Consider the following 21,741-nt stretch of genomic DNA (forward strand, 5'->3'; position numbering starts at 1 on the left):
AAAACTCTTCTTCTCTTGGGTCACACAAAACCAGGTATTGCTGTCATGTTATCTTGCTTTTTTGCAGAAGATGGAATGACCAGTGTAGACTTCTTACTATTATTATTAAATTTCCATGACTGTAATAGTGTTTTTCTATCTTCCTTGAGTTCTCTTTAAACTGACTTGGAAGCTCTTCATCTTGGGATGAGTAGTCTTTAGCAGCCATTACTCCCTTTTTATAGTTTTTAGTCCGTCAAGACATGACGGGCAAAGAGTTTGTCATTTGGAATTTTGAATCTTTGGGACTTGTATTTTATATGGAGAAGAAGAAATAAAAATAACCAGCAGGTATGGTCCCTCGAGATGTAAAAGCAACCAAATTTGATGAAAGGCACTAAAAAACATAAGCAAATGAAAAAAAAATGGATTAGAAAGGCTCACTGTTAATAAACAGAACCCTCTTGTCAGAAAACACACTGCCTACTGTTTTTAAGGAGTCTGTCATTCCTGCAGCTGAAACCAAGACACGTTTCAAATTCTTGAGTGTTTTCCCCTCTTTTCCTTTTTTGGATTGGATAGGGAGGTGGCAAGGAAGAGGTGGTGCTGGAATAAGGAGGGATAATAATGTCATGTTCATTGTTTTTTCTATTAGATATGCTAGTAGGATTGAATTAATCTAATTTATCCAAGAATATAAGTATGTGGGAAGAAACTTATTCATTACATCTGCAACATTTGGACATTACTGTGCTCCAAATCACATTGTGATTTTCTTTCTAAGGATCATAGTCTCTTTTTTTATTTTCAAGAGCAGTGGGCTTTTGTGGAATGACACACACACAAATCTGAGCCAAGAATCCTTCTCTGAGCTAACCACCTCATTTACTGGCTTTGGAATCCACAAAGCCCAGGGGAGGCCTGTGTTGGTCCAACAGAGCACAGCTGTTTCCTTTCACCCTAGGAATCTAAAGGGCGGCCTTGACTCTTGGATACCATCACATAGAACTCCTTCTGTTTCGTTTTTGAGCAGAAAACATCCTGTTTCATCATGCATGTTTAATAGAATAAATATGCTTGGTGGAAATCACATTAATACTTTCACTTACCCTGAGAACATTCTAAGGTGTTGACACTTTTTTGTAATACTATCGGGTATAAATTAAGAATAATATATCCTTCATTCTCTTAGACAACTGAGAAAAATATATGTATATAATACATTCATATTTGTCATGATTCTCCTTTGATCAAATAATTATCTACTTTCTTGAGAGCTCTAAACTTGGTTGTACCCATCTGCTTTTGGGAGAGATGGGAGAATATTGTTTTTTATATACCAGCTGGAGTCTAAAATTCACAAAATAGAGGGAAATTACTTATTCTTCACAGAGCCCTGTAGCAGATCTCTACTTTGGTCAGATAATCTGAAGCAATAGTTTCTAAACATTTTTTACTTTGACCTCCAGTAAGATAATATATCTTACTAAATAACCCCATGCATAAACACAGACATGCAGAAGTTCATCTTAATCTCACATCAAGATTTCTCTCAAGTAGGAATTGTAGATTGCAGAGCTAACCCTCATGCCTGATCACAGTTGTACCTCCAGTAATGCAAACAAGGCATGCCATTTTGATTTTATTATTATCTTTATATTAATTTTGAAAATGTGTATTTTAAACATAACTTATTGCAAAGGTGGACTTTATTTATTTATTTTTTTATTGTAAACAAATGGGATACATGTTGTTTCTCTGTTTGTACATGGCGTAAAGGCATACCATTTGTGTAATCATAAATTTACATAGGGTAATGTTGTTTGATTCATTCTGTTATTTTTCCCCTCCCCCCACCCCTCCCACCCCTTTTTTCCCTCTATACAGCCCTTCCTTCCTCCATTCTTGCCCCCCTCCCTAACCCTAACTCTAACGCTAACACTAACCCCTCCCACCCCCCATTATGTGTCATCATCCACTAATTAGCGATATCATTCGTCCGCAAAGGTGGACTTTATATATTCTTGTTCATATTTTGTGCTTTATTTTTTGAAATCCTCTCAGTCAATTGAAAGCATAAATGTATATTGAGTATTGGAAGAGCATCCATTGTAATAATGATAATTGCAAGGCTGTGAATTTTAAGCCTCAAATCATTAAAAGAGTAAAAATTATAGGTATAGATTCAGATTTAGTGTTGAAATAGCATGATTGCTAGTAATCTTTGGGAAACCATGGAATTTTTTGTGGGATTATCTTCCGTGAAGTGGCATCATCAGGAGATGAGCTTTGACCTCAGTCCATTTCTGTTACACAGGAAGGAAGGGTTACTAATTTGCTGGCAGCGTTGCCACAGGCAATAGCTATGCTGCAGAGTGGCTGCAAAGATGTCCTGCTTTTCCACCTCTTCATTTAGATAGACTATGTGTTACTTTTGCAAAAGTTCCATCATGCTGCATTTGATAGAGACAAGGAATTTTGATTCTTGCCCTTATTATATTAAACTTTCAAGGTGGGTCTACTGGAATTCCTTTCTTTTTCTTTTCTTTTTTATTTTTTTGTCTCTTTTAAGGTACCAAGACCTCATGCTTTTTAGATCAGTGCTCTACCACTAAGCTATGTCCCCAGCCCTGGAATTTCTACTAAGAGTAATTATAATTAAATTTTTGGATAAAGTTTCAGATTTATTCTAATGTTGAATAGTTTATTCTTTGAAGATAACATGTAGCTTTTCCAAATATTAATTTTTAATATTTGCCCATTTCATAGCATGGCACCATAATTTTTAATACCTTTCTAAAATAAGTATCTATTTTGTCCATTCCCAACATTTCAAAAAATCATAATTATTTTTACTAAGTATAGTATGCTCTGCTCCTATTTAAATTTTTTTTTAAGCTACGGTAAATTAGTTTCACAGTCTACAGATCATGGGTCATGCTCTGCATTTTTAAAAATGTTGCAACTCACTGTGAGAATAGTGAGACAGTGGGGAGGAGTTATTTTTGTATTTAGTCCTGTAACAGATGCTGGGGAGGGTTTTCTAGTTGTGTTCTTTTCCCCAAAATGTAACTTAGATCTCAGAGATAGGTTGAGACTTGTGAAAAACAGCCTGATGCAGTGGTACATACCTCTAATCCCAGTGGCTCATGTGACTGAGGCAGGAAGATCGCCAGTTCAAAGCCAGCCTCAGTACCCTAGTGAGGGTCTAAGGAACTGTCTCAAAATAAAAAATAAAAAGGAGTGGGGATGAGGTTCAGTGGTTAAGTGCTCCTGGGTTCAATGCCTGGTACAAAAAAAAAAAAAAAAAAAGACTTGTGAAAAATGAATTAATGTCATTGCTGAACAATTTGCTGTAGGGGCTGTGCTAGTTTATATTCCCACTAAAAGTCTGAGAATTCTAGTTTTTCTTTATCTTTATTAACATTATATATATGTATATATACAATATATATTCATATATTAAGATTATATATGTATGTATAATGTATATATATATACATATATATTAAGATTATATATAATGTGTATAAATCAACAGCTGAGTATCACTTAGCCAAAATGCTTGGAACCAGAAGTGTTTCATATTTTAGAACTTTTCAGATTTTGAAATATTTGTATGAACTTTTTGATTGAACATCCCTAATCTGAAAATTCAAAATCCTAGATGCTCCAAAATCCAAACTTTTAAATTTAGACAATTTTTTAGGGCAGTTTTAAGTTCACAAAAAAACTGAGTGGAAGGCACAGAGATTTTCCATATATCTTGCTGTCCTAAACATGCGTAATCTCCCTGATAGTCAGTTCCCCTCACCAGAGTGTTACATTGGTTAACAGTCAATAGACCGACATTGACAGACTGTTATTACCCTAAAGTTCATAGTTCACTTTAGGAGTCTCATGTTGGGCATTCTGTGGGGTTTAGATAAATACACGACATGTATCCAGCATTATTATATCATGCAGAGTAGTTTCATTGCCCTAAAATCCTCTGTGTCCCACCTGTGTGTACTTTTCTCCCCACGAACCCCTGGCAACCACTGATCTTTTTACTGTCTTCATAGTTTTGCCTTTCCAAGATGTACATAGTTGGAATCATGCAGTGGGTAGCCTTTACAGATTGATTCCTTTCACTTAGTAATATGTATTGAATTCTGCACAATCTCTCATGGCTTCTTAACTCATTTAGTTTTAGTGCTAATAATAATCTGTCATCTGGATGCAACCCAGTTTATTTTTTCTTGTCCAGTGTCTTTTATTTTAGCCACATAGTAGGTGCATAGTGGTTATCATCGCCAATTTAAATGAAGCCCCTCTAAAACGTCCTATGCTTACTGGCATTCTTAAAGATCAGAGAATTAGTCTGATACAGCTAGTGACACTCTGACATCTAAGTGGTCATTCCTCTTGCTCTTTATCACATGTCAGTCTCCTACAGTGAGCAGTCCCTTTTTAACACTGCCCTGGTGGCTGTCTCTCAAAGCTTTTTCTCTGCCCCTTCACCAACAGAGAATAAAATAGATTAGAAATTCTACGTTCATATTTATGAGCCCCAAGTCATCTGAGCATTGTTCAGGGCCTCTAGGTGCTTGCTCTCATACATCCCTCAGAAGCAGAAATTTCTCTTACCGTTTGCCTGTAAAAGACCCCGTCCTAGATCCCCTCCCTCCACTTTCTCCCTTCTTCTACAGCCTTGAACAGGAATGCATTTATTTGAGTCGGAAACCAACCTTGCTCCAGAGGAAAAATATAGTATTTGGCTGATGACCGGTGGACTTGCCCCTTCTCTATGGGGGCTGGGTGGGGATGCAGAGAAAAGGGATGGGTGAGGCTGGCAAAATGAGAAGCCAGCAGATCCCTGCTGCTGTTGCTGACATGGGAATTTTTCTTCTCTTGTTTAAGTCCTTCTGGAGACCAGCCTTGCTCAGCTCCTTTATACTGTCCTGTTCCCCATGCAGCTGGTTCATGCAAGATTCACTCATAGCATCAGACAAAAGCCTGGGCCTCTTCATTCAGGTGAATTTCAGGTCATTCCCTGTCATCTCATCTTCACTTTCTCTCTGGTACATGTAACTAGACTTGAGTAAGAAAAAGATGAAGCTGAGAATCATAGGAAGGCATCTAATTTAGCTTCTTTGCTTATATAAGAACTCAACTATTTTGTGTTTGTGAATCTGCCTTTTTAAAATAAATTTGTAATTAATCAGTGTCTACTGTTTGTGATCTATTATGATGTGTACTCTTATTTATATTTATGTACATATATTATTATTTTTTCTGGTACCTGGGATTAAACCCAGGGGAACTTAACCACTGAGCCATCTCCCAGCCCTTTTTATTTTATTTTGAGACAGGGTCTCGCTAAGTTGCTTAGGGCCTTACTATTTTGCTGGGGCTGTTTTTGAACTTGTGATCCCCCTGCTTTAGCCTCCCCTGCCACTGAGATTATAGGCGTACTCTTATATTTTTTATATCTACAAAGAAGGTAAAATGCAAACATAGAGCACCGTTATTTCTTCCCCTCAACACTTTCTATGAACCTGTAAACCTAGAGGATATTGCTCAGAGTTTATTCAAATGTGATATAAAAGTGATCAGTTTTAGTATTAAACTGATTAATGAAGTATTAATTAATTATATTAAATATTATTAATTGTTGTCATCATGAGAGAACATCCATCTGTGTTAAACTGTAAGCATGGAAGTCATCTGTTTGTCTTTTTTTAAATGTATTTCTTTCATATCCTCCAGCTGTTTCTATGCATTCTTTCATTTCCAGTTGACTCAGTTCTGAGAATGAGAACTACTCTTAGCCGTTTTCTTTTTTATTTAAATTAAGAGCCAGAACTTTTATAATATATGGATTAAAAGGGATCTACAAGAGTCTAATGTTACACAAATAGAATGTTCCTTTATATAATAGCCCAAGGAATTGACTTATATTTAGAATAAAGCAACATGCAAATTAATCTCCTACTTCATTTCAGTTGTGAACATTTTAAGAAAGATAGTCACAAGATATACAATCATAAAAATCAGTAGCTTAGTCACATATCATGTGTTTCTTTCAGGTTCCTTAGTTTTTATTGAATTTTATCTAAGCCCATTAATTTGACATTGGATCTATTTACTAAATGAGCACCCCTCTCCTTATTATTGTCTCCCCACAGAAACAAGAAAGTCCTATCATTATTGATTTTGGTCACAAGTGTACTGCTTCCTGTGTGACTTCTCTTTGGAAAGTTTGAAGTAATCAAGATAACTAATCTCTCCTCTCAGAGAGACAATCAAGTCAGCAGAAAGTATTTCTCCTGGCAGCTCCCCTTTCCGGGTGATGTTTCCTTTTTCCAAACAGGGTGTGGGTGTGGGGAGAAACAAAACAGACTCCAAACAGAAAAAAAGAATTTCAGTTTTTTTTTTTTTTTTTCTGCCCATGAACCTCCTCCTAGTAGAACAGGAGAGATACAGCATTAGAATTCAAATCACAGAAGGTGTTTTCTGGCAGATACCCCAAGTTACAGGGATATGAGATGCTCTTCTATATTAAGATGCTTAGAGGAAAGAGAATGATTTCTCCACCTGCCCTGAATCAAAGTATTGTCACTGCATTCATGGATTAAAAGTTACACATGCACAGCGCAATGAATGTAAATAATAATGTACAGTGGGATGTGACATCCCACAAATGATGCCGGTGTCCAAGGTTTGTGTGTGATTAACACAAACAGGTTGGTCCCGGGCATGTTGTTCTCTAAAACCCGCCTTTCACTGAATATTCTGTAGACTCTTGTATATCAATGTCTGTTCTCTATGTGTAGCATTCTTTTTTTGTTGTCGTTGTTAAGTAAAAATTGTATGTATTTATGGTGGGCAACATGATGCTTTGACAAGCTAATTTACACATGTATTACCTCACATACTTCTCATGTATTTGTGATGAGAACACTTAAAATCTACTCTTAGTGGTTTTCTTTTTTATCTTTTATTTTTTAAACATTTTATCTATATGTGTATATATATATATTTTAGTTGTAGGTAGACACAATAACTTTATTTTACTTTTATGGTGCTAAGGATTGAACCCAGGACCTCATGCATGCTAGGCAAGCACGCTACCACTGAGCCACAACCCCAACCCTTAATTTATTTTTATTGGTGCATTATAATTACACATAACAGTGGGATTCCTTATGCTGTATTCATATATGTACATAATGTAATTTGCTCAATCTCCTTTCCCAGTTCTTTTCCTTTTTCTTCCTCCTCCCTCCCCCAATCCATTTGCTCTATTCTGCTAATCTCCCTTCTATTAGTATTGTTTTAATTAGTGCATTATCATTATATAATGAGCAGGATTCACTGTGGTATGTTTGTACACGAACATAGCATAACATACATGTGTACAATGAGAACTTTTGTTCTTTCTCTCCTAAGAGAGAGTGTATGACTATAGCCACCAAAGAATTTTATTTTTCATTTTTTAACCTGGTTTAATTCTTCCACAGAAGAAAATTCTTCTTTAGAGTTGAGTATGCATCATTTATTCATTCATTCAGCGCCTCTTAGATTTCAGATCATGAGGAAATACAGACACAGCCTTGCTAGCTCAGAACTAGATTCTCATTCACAAACACAGCAGGTTCTTTATCGTTTTTCACAATTAGACTGGATCTTTACCTTCCCTTTAGAAAATTTCAAGTATTCTGTCTGTTGTTGTTAATTGCAGTCAGCATGATGTACAGTAGATCTCTTGAACTTATTCTTATCTGATGTTTCGTGTTCTTTGACCATCTCTCAATTCCCCCACCCCTGAATCTCTGCTAACTACCATTTTACTTTCTGTTTCTATGAATTCAACAATTTTTGGATTCCACATATGCTATAGTTTGATTCTGGTATGTTTCCCAAGGCCTGTGTGTTAAAGGCTTAGTCCCCAGGGTGGTGCTTTTGGGAAATGGTGGAACCTTTAGGAGGTAAGGCCTTGTGGGTGGTCCTTAGGTCATTGAGGCATGCCCTGCAGGGGATTGTGGGACCCCAGTTCCCTCCTTCCTCTTGATTCCTGGCCATAGATGAGCAGGATCTCCTTCTTTTTGAAGGTTGAATAGCATTCTCTTGTACATATATACCACAATTTCTTTATCCCTTCATCCTTTGATGGACACTTATGTTAACTCCATGTCTCAGCTTTTATGAATAATGTACAATATTCTTTTTTACTTATTTTTAAAAAATTTTTCTTAGTTGTTGATGAACCTTTGTTTTATTTATTTATATGCAGTGCTGAGAATTGAACCCAGTGCCTCACACATGCCAGGCAAGCCCTCTACCGTTGAGCCACAACCCTTGCCAGCATTCTTTTTTAGTGACTTTATCATATGAATGAATCAGAGTTGATTTACATAGTTCCCTCTTTTTTTAAAAAATATTTTTTTAGTTGTTGATGGACCTTTATTTTATTTATTTATATCTGGTGCTGCAAACGCAGTGCCTTACACATGCCAGGCAAGCGTTCTACCACTGAGCTACAACCCCAGCCCATAGTTCCCTTTTCATAGGCATTTAAGTTATGTTCCATTTATTCATGTTCTAAACCTGAATTCTTTAATATACTAGCCACTAGCCATGTGTGGCAATTTTTAATTGAAATTAAATAATATTAAAAGTCAGTTCCTCGAGCACATGGGTCACATTTCATGTGCTCCGTATGGGTGACTAGCAATGATGTAGAACTTTTCTATCATTGTATGAAGTTATACTGGACAGTGCTGTTCTAAACTACTGTTTTTCAGACTTTTGTGACTGCATGTTTCCCTTTGTTCGATTATTCACCTATTTTTTCATTTATTTCACATGTAATTGTTAAGTCTCTCTTACGCTCTAGGCTCTGTGCTAGGTACTTGCATATCTCATTCATAAAGTAACATAAATTCCTGTCTTCATAATGATTAGATTCTTTTTTGTTTTTTGGTACTGGGGATTAAACCCAGGATTGCTTAACCACCGAGCCTCATCCCCACTCCTTTTTATTATTTTTAATCTTTATTTACTTTTTGTTTTGAGACAGGGTATGGCTTTGTTGCTTAGGACATCACTAAGTTGTTGAGGCTGGCCTCAAAATTGCAATCCTCATGCCTCAGCCTCTCAGTACAGTGGGATTACAGGTGCCTATCACCACGCCTGGCTATAATGCTTAGTATTCAAAGGTTTTTGAATATTTACTCCCAATAAATATACATGTATTTTTAAGTTGTATATGTATTATATTATGCTGTTATATTATAAAACATATTCAAATAGGAATGAAAAAAGTGAAATAAACATGTAAATAATTTGTGAAATAGGCCTCCTGAATCCCATCTCAGAGGCCACTATTCTGAATGTCCTGTTTTAGCTGTCATCTTTTAAAGGGTCTTCCAGCCCATGCTCAAAATGAATAGTCCTTCTATTTTTATATATTTTCTAAATCTTCTTACTTCATGAAACCCCCCTTCTGTTTTATTGTCTGTAGATCCTATACTGTTTGAATTTGTACTCATGTATTCTTCTAGCAAATTCGTTAAATTTATACTGTGTGCCAACTAGATGCTATGAAATCAAATGATGTTTTAGTCAGATTTTGTATTGTTGTGACAAAGTACCCAAAAAGAAAAAAAGGAGGAAAAAATTATTTGGAGCACATGTCTTTAAAGGTCTCAGTTCAGAGACACCTGACTATTTCTCTGGGCCCAAGGTCAGACAGAACATCATGGTAGAAGGGCTCAGTGGAAGAAAACTGTTCACATGGTGGGGTCAGGAAGTGGAGAGAGAAAGAGTGGGGAAGGGGCCATAGGAAACATCCATCCTTCCAGGGTACACTCAGTGACCCATCTTGAGGTACACCCCACCTGCCTACAGTTTCTACCCAGTCAGTCCATTAAACCGGGATGGGTGATTAGTTCTCACAAAGTCATCATTTCATCTTTGAATATTCCTGCATTAACAGGAGCTTTTGAGGGACACCTCATATTCAAGCTGTAACAAATGAATAGGGGTTCTTGTCTTCAGATGAGATCGACTAGCAAATCAAGGATTTGAATATGGAGTGATGTGGAAATGTTGCAGATGGTCATTTAAAGAGAGGCATCGTTTGGCAGGATCGAGGACAACACTCTAGTAGTCCTCTCTGCTTGATTATTTTACCTTCTCTGTTTTGGGACTTGATGCAATTTCTGGTTTCTTCAACAGTTCTTTTTTTTTTTTTTTTTTTTTTTTGCGGTACTGGGGATTGAACCCAGGGCTTTGTGCTTATGAGGCAAGCACTCTACCAACTGAGCTATATCCCCAGCCCCTCTTCAACAGTTCTTTTATTTTCTCCATGATCTTTTCTTTTCTTTTGGAAAATATAAAATCCTAACCAGTTGATTTAAGAATATTGAGCCAGTGTAGATGCTCCCACTAAATGTTTCTTTATGTTAAGATAGTCGCTCACTTTTCTTTCTAAACTTAGATCTTATGGTTGGAAGGACTGACTCTGTGTAGGCCAGAAACTAAGTACCAGCAATCATGTAGCTCCAGCTGGTAGGAAGAAGCAAAGCCATCCCCCAGAGATGGGCATTTATTCTTGCATTCATTTAACAAATATTTAAAAAATCTTTTCTATGTGGAAAAGGCATTTTAATTAGAAATAACTTTCTCTCATGGACTTTTTATTAGAGAACTCTGAAGAACATAATAGATACTATGACTTAGAGCAAATTTAGAAATGAAAGAACTTATCCAACATGTTGTCTTTTCTACTCTTTTTTAGGGCAAGTTAAAGTCTTCAGAGCTCTGTACACCTTTGAACCCAGAACTGTAAGTATTCAGTTTTCAACTTTAAAGTTGACGTAAAAACCTAAGTGAGCACACTAATACCATTGTAAGTAATTATAGCTATTTCAGAATAAAATGAAAATCTTTTCTTTCAAAAACAAAAGAATCGTAGGGCACAAACTATGGATGAGTTCTATTGAAGATGAAGCAGTCTGGATTTGATTTTACAAGGCAATCTTCTTGGGCTCGCATCTGACAGCATAGATAGTAAAGTCAAACTAAAGAAGATGGTGGAATAATAAAACCATGTTCTTGTCCTTGGTAATCTGTGTGGAGGATATGTAGTTTAGTTCTCAGGGTCCAACTGTGTGCTGGAGCATATGGTTCTATAGATCTCTTAAAAGAGCTCTACAGAAATTTGTGTTTTGATTTGCAAGTAGTATGCTTGCCACACAATTTAACTTTCTTAGATGGAAATTTTAATATGAGTTTAAGCACTCATGAGTTTAATCCACTCAGGATAATTTGGAAATGAATCAAGGTATTTTATAAGTTATTTACATTGCTAATAATTAACTCCTCATAGCTATTTCTTCTTATGAACACCTAAATATTAAGGATATGAACACCTTGTTGAACTGAATTAAGCTATTTATGAAGCTTCACTGTTCTTTACCATTAAATGCAAACCTTTCAGTTTTGTCCAGGATGTAAGAATGGGCTGTTTTTATAAGTGTGTTTTCTCATCCATGCATTTAAAACTAACATTTTTCTCTTTAAAATATTTTGTTGTTTTACCTTTTGTCATTGTTGTTTTAATACATTGAGAAACAGTTACCAAGAGTAACTTTGAAAAGAGAAATGTACTCTCTCTTAATGGATAATCAGGCTACACAGAAGGGATAATGTAATGAAATAAACATTTTTTTATTAAATATATGTTAAGTGATTTAAAAAAAAAAACTTCAGGTGATTGCATTTAGGCATTCCTCTGTCCTACTTGGTCTACCTTCTCTGTGATAGATATAAGTGACTCCTTGGAATGAATGAATGGTCCCTCCCCATTGCTGTTCCACAGTGTGCAAGCTGAAGTCCCTGGGTTGATTTGCAGGTTCTCCAAGTCTGAAGTGCTGTACTCCCAGAGCAGTTTTTTCGCTGCTGTATGTATTCTCCATTGTTAGAGTTTCTGTTATTCATGCATAAATTCACTCATACATCCATGGCTCAGTGAGCCTCTGTCATGTACCAGATACTGATTCAGGCTTTGGGGATAGTGCAGCCACAACAGAAAGGACTTACATCCTGGCAGGTAGAGACAGGCAATAGGTACACAAATGAATGCAATTGTCAGGGGCTCTGTGCCATGGAGAAAGGAGGGTAAGGGGCAGAGAGGGCCATGGAGGGAAGAGTCTCATTTTCACTAGGGTATCCAGGGATGACCTTTCTATAAAGGTGACCATTGAACAGAGACCTGAAGGAATGGAGGGAGTAGAGGGAACAGCAAGTTCAAGTAGCATCTTGGGTGGATTCTAAAACAGCAAAGAAGACTGTGTGGCCTGGAAAATAATGCCTGAGAGAGAGGGTGGTATATATGTATTCAGATGGGAACTAGGGTGGAGTGTAGGGCCTTGTGGTTGGTTCTCAGTTGACTTTGTTCTGGGTGAGACAGGAAGCAATTGGAAGGTTCTAAGTGTGGGAGTGATGAGATAGTGAAGTTTTAGAAGAATCCCTGTACCTGAGGAGTGGAAAGGCATCTTGGAGTTTGGAAGCTTTTGATATGGCAGTGATTAATAATGAAGCACAGAATTTAGATAGTTAGGAGGCAAAGGAGAAGGAAAACAAAAAGGGAGACCTGCTCTCAATGATTCTTCTTTCTTACATGCTATTGACTTCTCTCTGGGCAACTAGCTTGCTGCCAGCTTCATCTGGCTTTGCCCTAGACCTGGCTGTCCCTGGAACCAGGCTCCTTAGAAAGTTGCACAAAGTAAGTGGCTCTGGGCATTGATTCACTGCTATAGGACCAGAGCCTTCCTGCAAATCCCAAATCTGTTGTTTACTCATTTTGTGGATTGACTTAACCCCTCCCCCACCAGTTTGAAAATGGGAATACTACTTGCCATTCTGCAGTGCAGGGCTCTTGGGATCATGACATGAAGTAATATTCACAGCCCAGCACCTGGTTGGCACCAGTAAGTCATAGCAATCAGAGTAACTGACATGGGGTGTGTATATTCAAAAGACTTCCTATAGCTGACATGGGGTGTAGGCATATTCAAAAGACTTCCTAAACAAAATGTTTCTGAAACAAAAAGGGGTTGGGTGGGCAATTTATTCTCACCAAGAGGTTCCCGTATTGGTGAGGGTGAGGAACAGAAAGTGTTTGAGTTTGCTCAGGCTGCCATCACAGAGCATCACGACTGACTAGCTTAAGCAACAGAGATTTATTTTCTCAGAATTCCAAGAGTAAGTCCAGAAGTCTAAAATCAAGGTGCCAGTGTGGTTGATTTCTTCGGAGGCCTTTCTCCTTGGTTTGTAGATGGCCATTTTCTCCTTCTGTCTTCACATGGCCCCTCCCCTGTGTATGACTATGTCTCTATCTCCTTTTTTTTATAAGAACTCCAGTCATGTTGGATGGGAACTGACCCCAAAGACCTCATTTTAACTTCATGATCTCTTTAATGACCTTATCTCTGAATATAATCATATTCCGAGATACTGGGGGATAGGATTTCAACATAAGAGTTTTTTGGGTGGGGAAACAAAAATCCATAACAGGTATGGTAGTATGAGGCCCAGAGAGGACTGTCTTTTCATGCCTCTGGTTGTCCTTATCACTTGGTTCCCAGGTTGCGTGAACCCTGAGGAGGATAAGCATGGGGAGAGTGGATGGCCATCAGCTACCTTGGGCCCCTCCATGAGTGAACCATTCTCTGTTGTGGCCCTTGGCCTAGAGTGAGGCCTGCTCTCCTCCCCATGTCCTTAGTTGACATCATCTTTGATTCTTCTCGCTGACCTCTCCTCCCTCTTTGGTTCATCTTGACCTAGTATGTTGACTCCCTTCTGGCATACAGACTACAGCTTCTCCATTCCATCTTCATTCTTGCTAGATTGATGTTCCTAAAATCTCACTCATGTCTCACAGGGGCAGGGAGAAGGGGTCCTGTCAGAGGGATGGGCTGGCTGTGAAATGAAAGCTATGAAATTTGTATATCAGAAAATAAGACAAGAGGCAAGAATATCTTTAAAGCAGGGGTGGGTGTGAGCATTTGAGCCATCCAGAAGGGTCTGGCTCTAACAAAGAAGCAGCCTGCACTTGCCTTATTGGTAATGGTACAGATCAAAAGGGATTGGTAGAAGCTTCTTTGAGCAAAAAACAGGATAGGGGTAGGGGTAAGCAGGACATTCCGCTCTAGTGGGTCATTTCCATCTCCAGTGCTCGTGCTTGAACCTCGAGTGGTGAGCCGGAACAGGTTACCATTTGAATCAGGCATCCTCCAACAGTGGACATCCGACTATGAGTTCCTGAGACCAGGTTTTCCTGTCTAATGGCTGAAATTTGCCCACTTCTCACAATGTTCATCGATAACTTCCCAAATACCCTCTTTTTCTATTTTTTAAATGCAAATGATGGGCAGCTACTTTGAATTCCTGGATCCTGCATCTGAGGTTACGCCAACTTATTACCATGATACAAAAAAGAATTAGTAGCGAACTTACCATTCCAATAATATACCATGCAGAATGTTTCAACATATTTCCAGGATTAAAGTCATTCAATTCATGAAATATTTGATCAGCTAGAGATGCAGGGTCCATGAGATCAATTCTGTTTTTCTGAATATCCTGGATGTGATGATGTAACTCCATAAGATCCAGGCTATTATTATTGCTATGCCAAACACCCATTAGATGATTTTTAACCTTTTTCTAGTTCCATTGGGAAGCATTATATTTGGCTGTAGTAACACAGACATATTTATAGTTAGCATGTTATTGAAGTGTTTGTTTAAATTGGAGAGTGGAAAGCTCATTACCGATATTATGACAGTGACTTCCAAGGCGTTTAGTATCAGTCTTCTCATCAATACTTACCTAATTGTACAGGGCTTTGGAAGTAGTTTGAGCCAAATTATTAAGAAAATGAACTTAGTTACAAGCTCATTTCTTACAAATTACATGATTTTTATAATATTGTTTTTTCTTACTCTTAAACATTTCCAGTAATTAAAGCATAAGAGGATGAAGTCCATAGCAGGAACCCTCCCTGTGATTCCTGCCTATAAAGTTAAGTATGGGGCCCATCTGTAAGATGGATAAAATCTGAGGCAACAATTAAACACCAAAGATCTTTTTTGAATATCATCTTCCCTGAAAGTTAGGATATCACCAACAAAACTTCCAAGGGTCATAGCATCTTGACAGAATTGACTGTGCCCCTAGATATAGCAAATGTAGAAACAGAAGCCTGAAAGAATACATTAAACTATATGGGACCCAAATTATCATCAAATAAGAAATAACTGCTAGAAGCCCAAATGTAAATTACTGATCTTTTTAGTGTAACATCAGTCAGTTTGCTGGGCTCTGACTTGGTCTTCATTACATGGTTACTAGTAGTGCAAAATAATACCCAAATAATAGGAAGTAGTCTGAATCACATGGAGTTTCAAAAAAATCAGAAGGATTGTATATCTAATCTTATTTTTGTACTCTGAAAATAGTTCTAGGTATCTATTTTCCTAGCTTTTTAGATCTTCTACTGTTATTAAAAATTCAAATTAAACATGGTTGCCTGCAAATTCTTTTTATTTTTTATTTATTTATTTATTTATTGTAAACAAATGTAAACAAATGTTGTTTCTCTGTACGTGGAGTCAAGGCATAACATTTGTGTAATCATAAATTTACATAGGGTAATGTTGTTTGATTCATTGTTATTTTTTCCCTTCCCCCCACCCCTCCCACCCCTCTTTTCCCTCTATACAGTCCTTCCTTCCTCCATTCTTACCACCCTCCTTAACCCTAACCCTAAACCTAATCCTAACCCTAACGCTAACCCCTCCCACCCCCCATTATATGTCCTCATCCGCTTATCAGTGAGATCATTCGTCCTTTAGTTTTTGAGATTGGCTTATCTCACTTAGCATGATATTCTCCAGTTTCATCCATTTGCCTGCAAATGCCATAATTTTATCATTCTTCATGGCAGAGTAATATTCCATTGTATATTAGTGGCAGTGCTGCCATGTTCAACCCTCCTGGCTTTGGACCTTCTGGAGGAAGTGACATTCAGATGTAACTGTCTTCTATCAATATTTGAAGATCAATTCAAAACATATCCACCAGTGTTATAGATTTTATGTTGCACTCGCAAGACATTTGCACACTTCATCCATTTAGGAAAGGTGCCAAATTCTATCGAAGAATGATTAGAGCAATAAGATATTGGTGGATATTCCATGGAAATGACTGATGTGTTATGAGAAAATCCCATTTTAATAACTGTTCAGACATATAATCTTAACTTCCAAGGACCAGTATGATTGGCTGTTCTAGGTCCTCCCTATGCTGTCTTTTCCTCAAAAGTTATCTTTAAATAGCCAGCATATTTATCATGGGACCAGCATATAGCTAACTTCCCACTGTAGCCAGTATAATTAAATCCAGTAGCATGTATAAATGTAATATGTCTATCTGTAAAATCTCCCATCATGTGAGTACCAATAGTAAATACTGAGATGGATCCCCCAGTCCATATTGCTAGATGCATTAAAGGTGGATCTGGAAAATGGGTTCAGTGAGTCTCTCCATGGACTTTACTTACCGGACAGATCAACAAAGACAGCATGGCTATAAACACTGTGGTTGGAGTCTTATTACCTCCCTCTTATTCAGTCTGAAGTGTCAGGTCCTTCAGTTGTCTCTACAATGATAGGCTGGTTTTTCTGGAGATATAAAAGTATAACCTCTATCCTATGGTTTTATTGAATTTGGTTTATTCTGTTGCTCCATGTGTTGCTCAGCAGTGATGAGACTTTTAATATCACAACTTAAAGAACTTTAGGGGCTGGGGAGATAGCTCAGTCGGTAGGGTGCTTGCCTTGCAAGCACAAGGCCCTGGGTTCAATCCCCAGCACCCCAAAAAAACAAAAAAAACTTTAAAAAAATTTGTGAGATTTAGTGGGTTTATGTAGGATTCTGTTTCCCCCTTTTTATTTTTTAAAATTATAGGAAAAAGTTGATATAAGCTGGAGTATCATTAGCCTTAAATTGTAGGCAATGGCCTAGCATTGTGCAAGTATTTAAACAGTAAGAAGTGACTTAATAAATATTTTTATTTGGCCAGGAAAATTAGTAAAAGTTACCTATTAGGCATGTGAGAATTTTTAAAGTCAATGTTAGTGAGCTGAAGAGGGCATTACAGGAAAAGAAGTCCTAGTTTTTACCAATGTATGATTTGATTTTGTCTCTAATAATGGGCTAAGTGACAAAATTATAGACACTGTATAGATACTGAAAGTCAGTTTTACAACTTGCTTATCTTATAGGTAATGGCTATTATGAAACTTTCCAATTATTTTCCCTTTTTTTGGTTTGAAATTTTCCCTGAATTCCTGATTAGGATCCTCTCTCCCAGCATTTCAAACTCCTGCATCTAACTCAGCTAGGTTGCTCCCGGCAAAGGCCCCGGGTGGAGGCAGGCTTGCTGATCAGTCTGCTAGATCCAGAGCAACCAAGTTTGTTACCCCTTGCAAGAACTGCAAACGTTGTGCTCTTTCCACTGAATGCCCACTTTTGAGCAGGGTATCAAGTACAGCTGGATAGATCTCTTTCTTTTAGAGTTTGAATTCTCTGTGTTTATGGTCTCCCTATGTGCAAGATTTCTTCCCTCTTCTCTCTCTCAAAAAAGTACTCTGCGGGTGTGTTCTCTGTTTCCATGAGAGGAGGCTAAGCACCCACCTGTAATCTTCCCATTCCCAAATTGCTCCCAAATGGTCCCTGTTCTGTGCCAGTTCTCCCTCACATCCCATGTGGGCAAGAAAAAGGGTTCACGTTGGAGAGTTGGGCTGGCTCTGAAATAGAATCTTTGAAATTTATATATCAGAAAATAAGACAAAAGGCAAGAATATCTTTAAAGCAGGGATGTAATTGGTTGAGTCATGCAGAAGGGTCTGGCTCTAACAAAGAAGCTTTATTTATAGCAGTATAGATCAAAAGGGATAGGTAGAAGTTTATTGGAGCAAAAAAACAGGATAGGGGTGGGAATTAGCAAGCTGTTTGACTCTGGTGGATCATTCCCATCTCTGGTGCTTATGTTTGAACCTTCAGCAGTGAGCTCCAACAGGTTACCACTTGACTCAGGCAAACAGCTGGATATCCAGCTGTGAGTTCCTGAGACCAGGTTTTCCTGTCTAATGGCTCACACTTTGCCTGGTTCTCACACCATTCATGGATGGCTTCCCGCACTAAAATGTGGCTTTAATCCCTCCACTGGCTTCATGTCTTTATTTGACTAAAGATATGGTCCTCTGTAGTCCAGCCCCCTTCCAGCCCCGCTTGCACCGTTCCTTCCCCTTCGGAGACCATCCAGGCAGGATTCGACTCACAGTAGAACCTAAGTCTGGCCAGGTGTGGTGGCGCATGCCTGTGATCCCAGCAGCTGGGGAGGCTGAGGTAGGAGGATCTGTAGGTTCTAAAAAACTCAGTGAGACCCTGTCTTTTAAAATAAAATATAAAAAAAAAGGTTGGGGATGTGGCTCAGTGGTTAAGTACCCCTGGTTCAAATCCCAGTACCAAAAAAGGCAAGAAATAAAAAGAAGAGATCCTAAGTCTGGACCCTTTTTGGACCCATGGTGTTGTCTCTTCTGAGCTCACAGGATCTACTTCCTCTTCCATAAACTCTTTTTTTGGCCCCTGCAGCTAGCAGTGGGATGCCTCTTCTACCTCTGAACTTCTTTCTGAACACTTGCTATTTCAGTCCTACTTGATGCCACAATGTTCAGGGAAGCCAAAGTACACAAGAGTTTAGAGCCTACACTAGGCTTTAGGATTTGCTCTACCTCCTTACCAGCTGTGTGACCTTAAGCAAATTACCTAACCTCTCTGTCCCTATGTTTGCATCTATAAAGTGAGAATAATAATAATTGCATATGGTTTAATAAGAATTAAGAGAGATTACATGTGAAGCTATTACTAATTAAGGAGTAATTGTTACTATTTAAAGGGGTAGTGGTTGTTATATTAATAGATGTTTAATATTTTTTAATTTAGTGATACATTGATTGTATTACCTACAATTATGCTCCAGAATGGAATTTCTCCATAGCTTTCAAAAAAACTTAGCTAGTTTTGAATGCACAGAAGAAAATACGCACTAATGAATTAAGGTTTTTAAAATAATTCTGTATTTAAGGTGTTACTATAAATGAGTTTTTTAATATGTCTGGTACCAAGGACCTAGTCTGTGTTATAAATGACCACCCAAGCCCTGTTGCCCCACAGTCCTCCCCTCAACCCCTCCTATCCATCCCTATATCGAAGGGGTCACCTATGGTATAACAGGTAGCCCTCAGCACCCACAGGCCTTCGTGACTGGTTAGGTGTCCATGCCCGTCCTGTTGTTAAATCTTGAATATCATCTGAGAACTAGGTTCATTTGCATTTGTTTCGGAATGAGAATTTCTCTTGGTCAATGCTGGAAGCTCAGTTTGGTCTTTCTGCCCCATGCCTAGCAGCCGTCTTCACTGCAGGGACAGATATATCATGGCACATCCCAAACTGACCTGGCCTCCTTAGTCCCTGTGACCACACAAGACTAAAGAGCTGATCTGGATACCCAGGGACCTCTGTCAACATGTGCAATATGCTGGGCAGGCCTGGGCCCTGGTTTTAGGGATTGTTCCACCCCAAGGGATAGTGACAGCAGTGCCCACGGAACAGGTAGAACCTGAGGCCACTGTGGCTCCCAGATCTTCTGCCACCCCACTTCTCAAGTATCTTGCATAAAGGCGGGGTAGTCCTGGAGCACCCAGTCCCATTTGGTTCTTACTTCTCCCTAAGCTAGTAAAGTGTCACACAGACATCTGCCGACACTGGATAGACCATTGTCAAGATGGGGCAGAACAGCTTTGTGTGCTGGAGGAGCATGGATTAGTAAAGGTTTGCTGGGCAGGTTTATAGCTCCTCCCCAAAGCAGCTCTAGAATTCAACTCTAAACATAATGCAGAGCCCCCCTGCTCCTCACTCTGATGTGTGGCGAATTCTTTTAACTTCTCTGGGTCTGGTTGTGAAATAGAGATTACACCCCTGATCTAGACCTACCTGGAAGTTGTTTCAAGGAACAAATGAGGTCAAGTATGCTTTGCAAGTAAAAGGTGCTGCTATGGCTTTTGTTGTACTATGTTATTAGTGGGTGGGAAGTGACTAATGACAGTTTATATAACAAGGCCACCGGTCTTAACGTGGTCATGACACTGTGATAGCTAGTAATGGCTGCATCATGCTTCTGTATGGGAGAAAGTATGGATGGTAAAGAACAGAGACCCCACAACCTGATGCTTTGATTCAAGGTCAGGGTCTCCCATGTACCTGCTTTGTGCCCTTGGGCAAGCTTCTCATCTGTAACAACAAGAAGAGCAACACTTCATAGTATTGTTGGTGAGAATTAAATTAGTTAATACTTGTTAATGCCCAGACCTATGTCTGGTACATTATAAATGCTATAAAATATTAAATGAAAACATTTACAAAGAACTTGTTTTTTTTTAATTAATTTTGGAGGCTTTAATTGTCAGATCTGAACAATTTCAAAAGTATATCACAGTTTTTCTAAACTTTCCATATAGTATATATTTGCATAATCTTATGTTACTAAGAATACATGGAACAGGAATGTGAATGTGTTACCCACTTTGTCCAGCAGCTTACTTGTTCTGATACCTTGTGGTTTTTCAAGGAGAGAGGAAAGAGGAATGTGGTTAAAAACCAAAGAACATGCTGGAAATAGAGATGCGCTGACTTCATTGTGTCCCTCTTTTCCTATTTCTGTTCCATGAATTCGATGCCAGGAATTTAAAAGTAGGACCTCATCTAACAGTTTACGTCAGTTGTCTTGCTCATAGTTTCCTAATGGAATATTGCAGGTAAAATCTGATTTTAAAATCACAAAATTACCTTGTTGTCTCTACTGCCCCCAGCAGTCTGAAGACTTTGGTGGATCACCTCCTGAGCCAGGTCAGGAAAAGCTACTTAGTTTCTTTGTAAAAAGATATTTTGCAAGAACTGGTATTAGTTTGGAGCTATTGATTAAAAGAAAATAAACTGTCCACTGTCATTGCTCAGAATGAAAAAAAGGTAGCAAGACCTTTCTCTACCTGACAGAAATCAACTGCCTGTTGTTGCCTCAGTTGAGAAACCATTCTGCCCTAATGGGTGGCTTGTGGCAGACGCCACTATTGGACAGCAGCCATTAATTTAAAAACTGAATCAGCACTGAGAGTATCGAAATGACTGGACTTAGCAGCATTCTCCAAGTGATGCACTTTATCAAACCACGAAGGACAAGAATTACTTAAGAGAGACACAGAGTCTCAATTGAGTTTTTGACTTTATTACTTTTTAAAAAATTGAAGTAAAATTCATATAACATAAAATCAACCACCTTAAATGAACAATTCAGCGATGTTTAGTTCAGTCACAATGTTCTTCAACCACCACCTCTGTCTAGTTCCAGAACATTTTTATCACCAAAAACAAAGCCCTGTACGCAGGAGATAGTTACTTCCCATTCTCCCTTCCATAGGAAAGACTAATCACAGGGTTTTTGTATGTACATGTGTTATGCACATATGTGCATACACCTTTTTTATTTTTATTTTTTAGTTATTGGGTACCTTTTTGTAATGTCTTTTTGTTTCAAGGGTGAGTGAGGTTATTAAAAATGGAAATTTGGCCAGGTAATGTAATTTGGGA

The 21,741-nt window shown here is 38.2% G+C and overlaps 1 protein-coding gene and 1 non-coding gene across 2 annotated transcripts in view; one reads left to right on the forward strand and one right to left on the reverse strand.

The window, feature by feature from the left end:
• Nucleotides 1-21,741, forward strand: part of Ostf1 (osteoclast stimulating factor 1) — a 58,533-nt gene that overhangs the window by 15,904 nt on the left and 20,888 nt on the right. Inside the window, exon 2 of the mRNA XM_047524465.1 lies at nucleotides 10,766-10,812. Coding sequence (XP_047380421.1) covers nucleotides 10,766-10,812 — 47 coding nt within the window. The remainder of the gene's footprint in view (nucleotides 1-10,765; nucleotides 10,813-21,741) is intronic.
• Nucleotides 10,229-10,302, reverse strand: Trnam-cau (transfer RNA methionine (anticodon CAU)). The gene has a single exon. It is a non-coding gene; the product is annotated as a tRNA-Met (tRNA).

The sequence above is a fragment of the Sciurus carolinensis genome, chromosome 14 (assembly GCF_902686445.1).
Source record: "Sciurus carolinensis chromosome 14, mSciCar1.2, whole genome shotgun sequence".
NCBI classification, from domain to species: domain Eukaryota; kingdom Metazoa; phylum Chordata; class Mammalia; order Rodentia; family Sciuridae; genus Sciurus; species Sciurus carolinensis.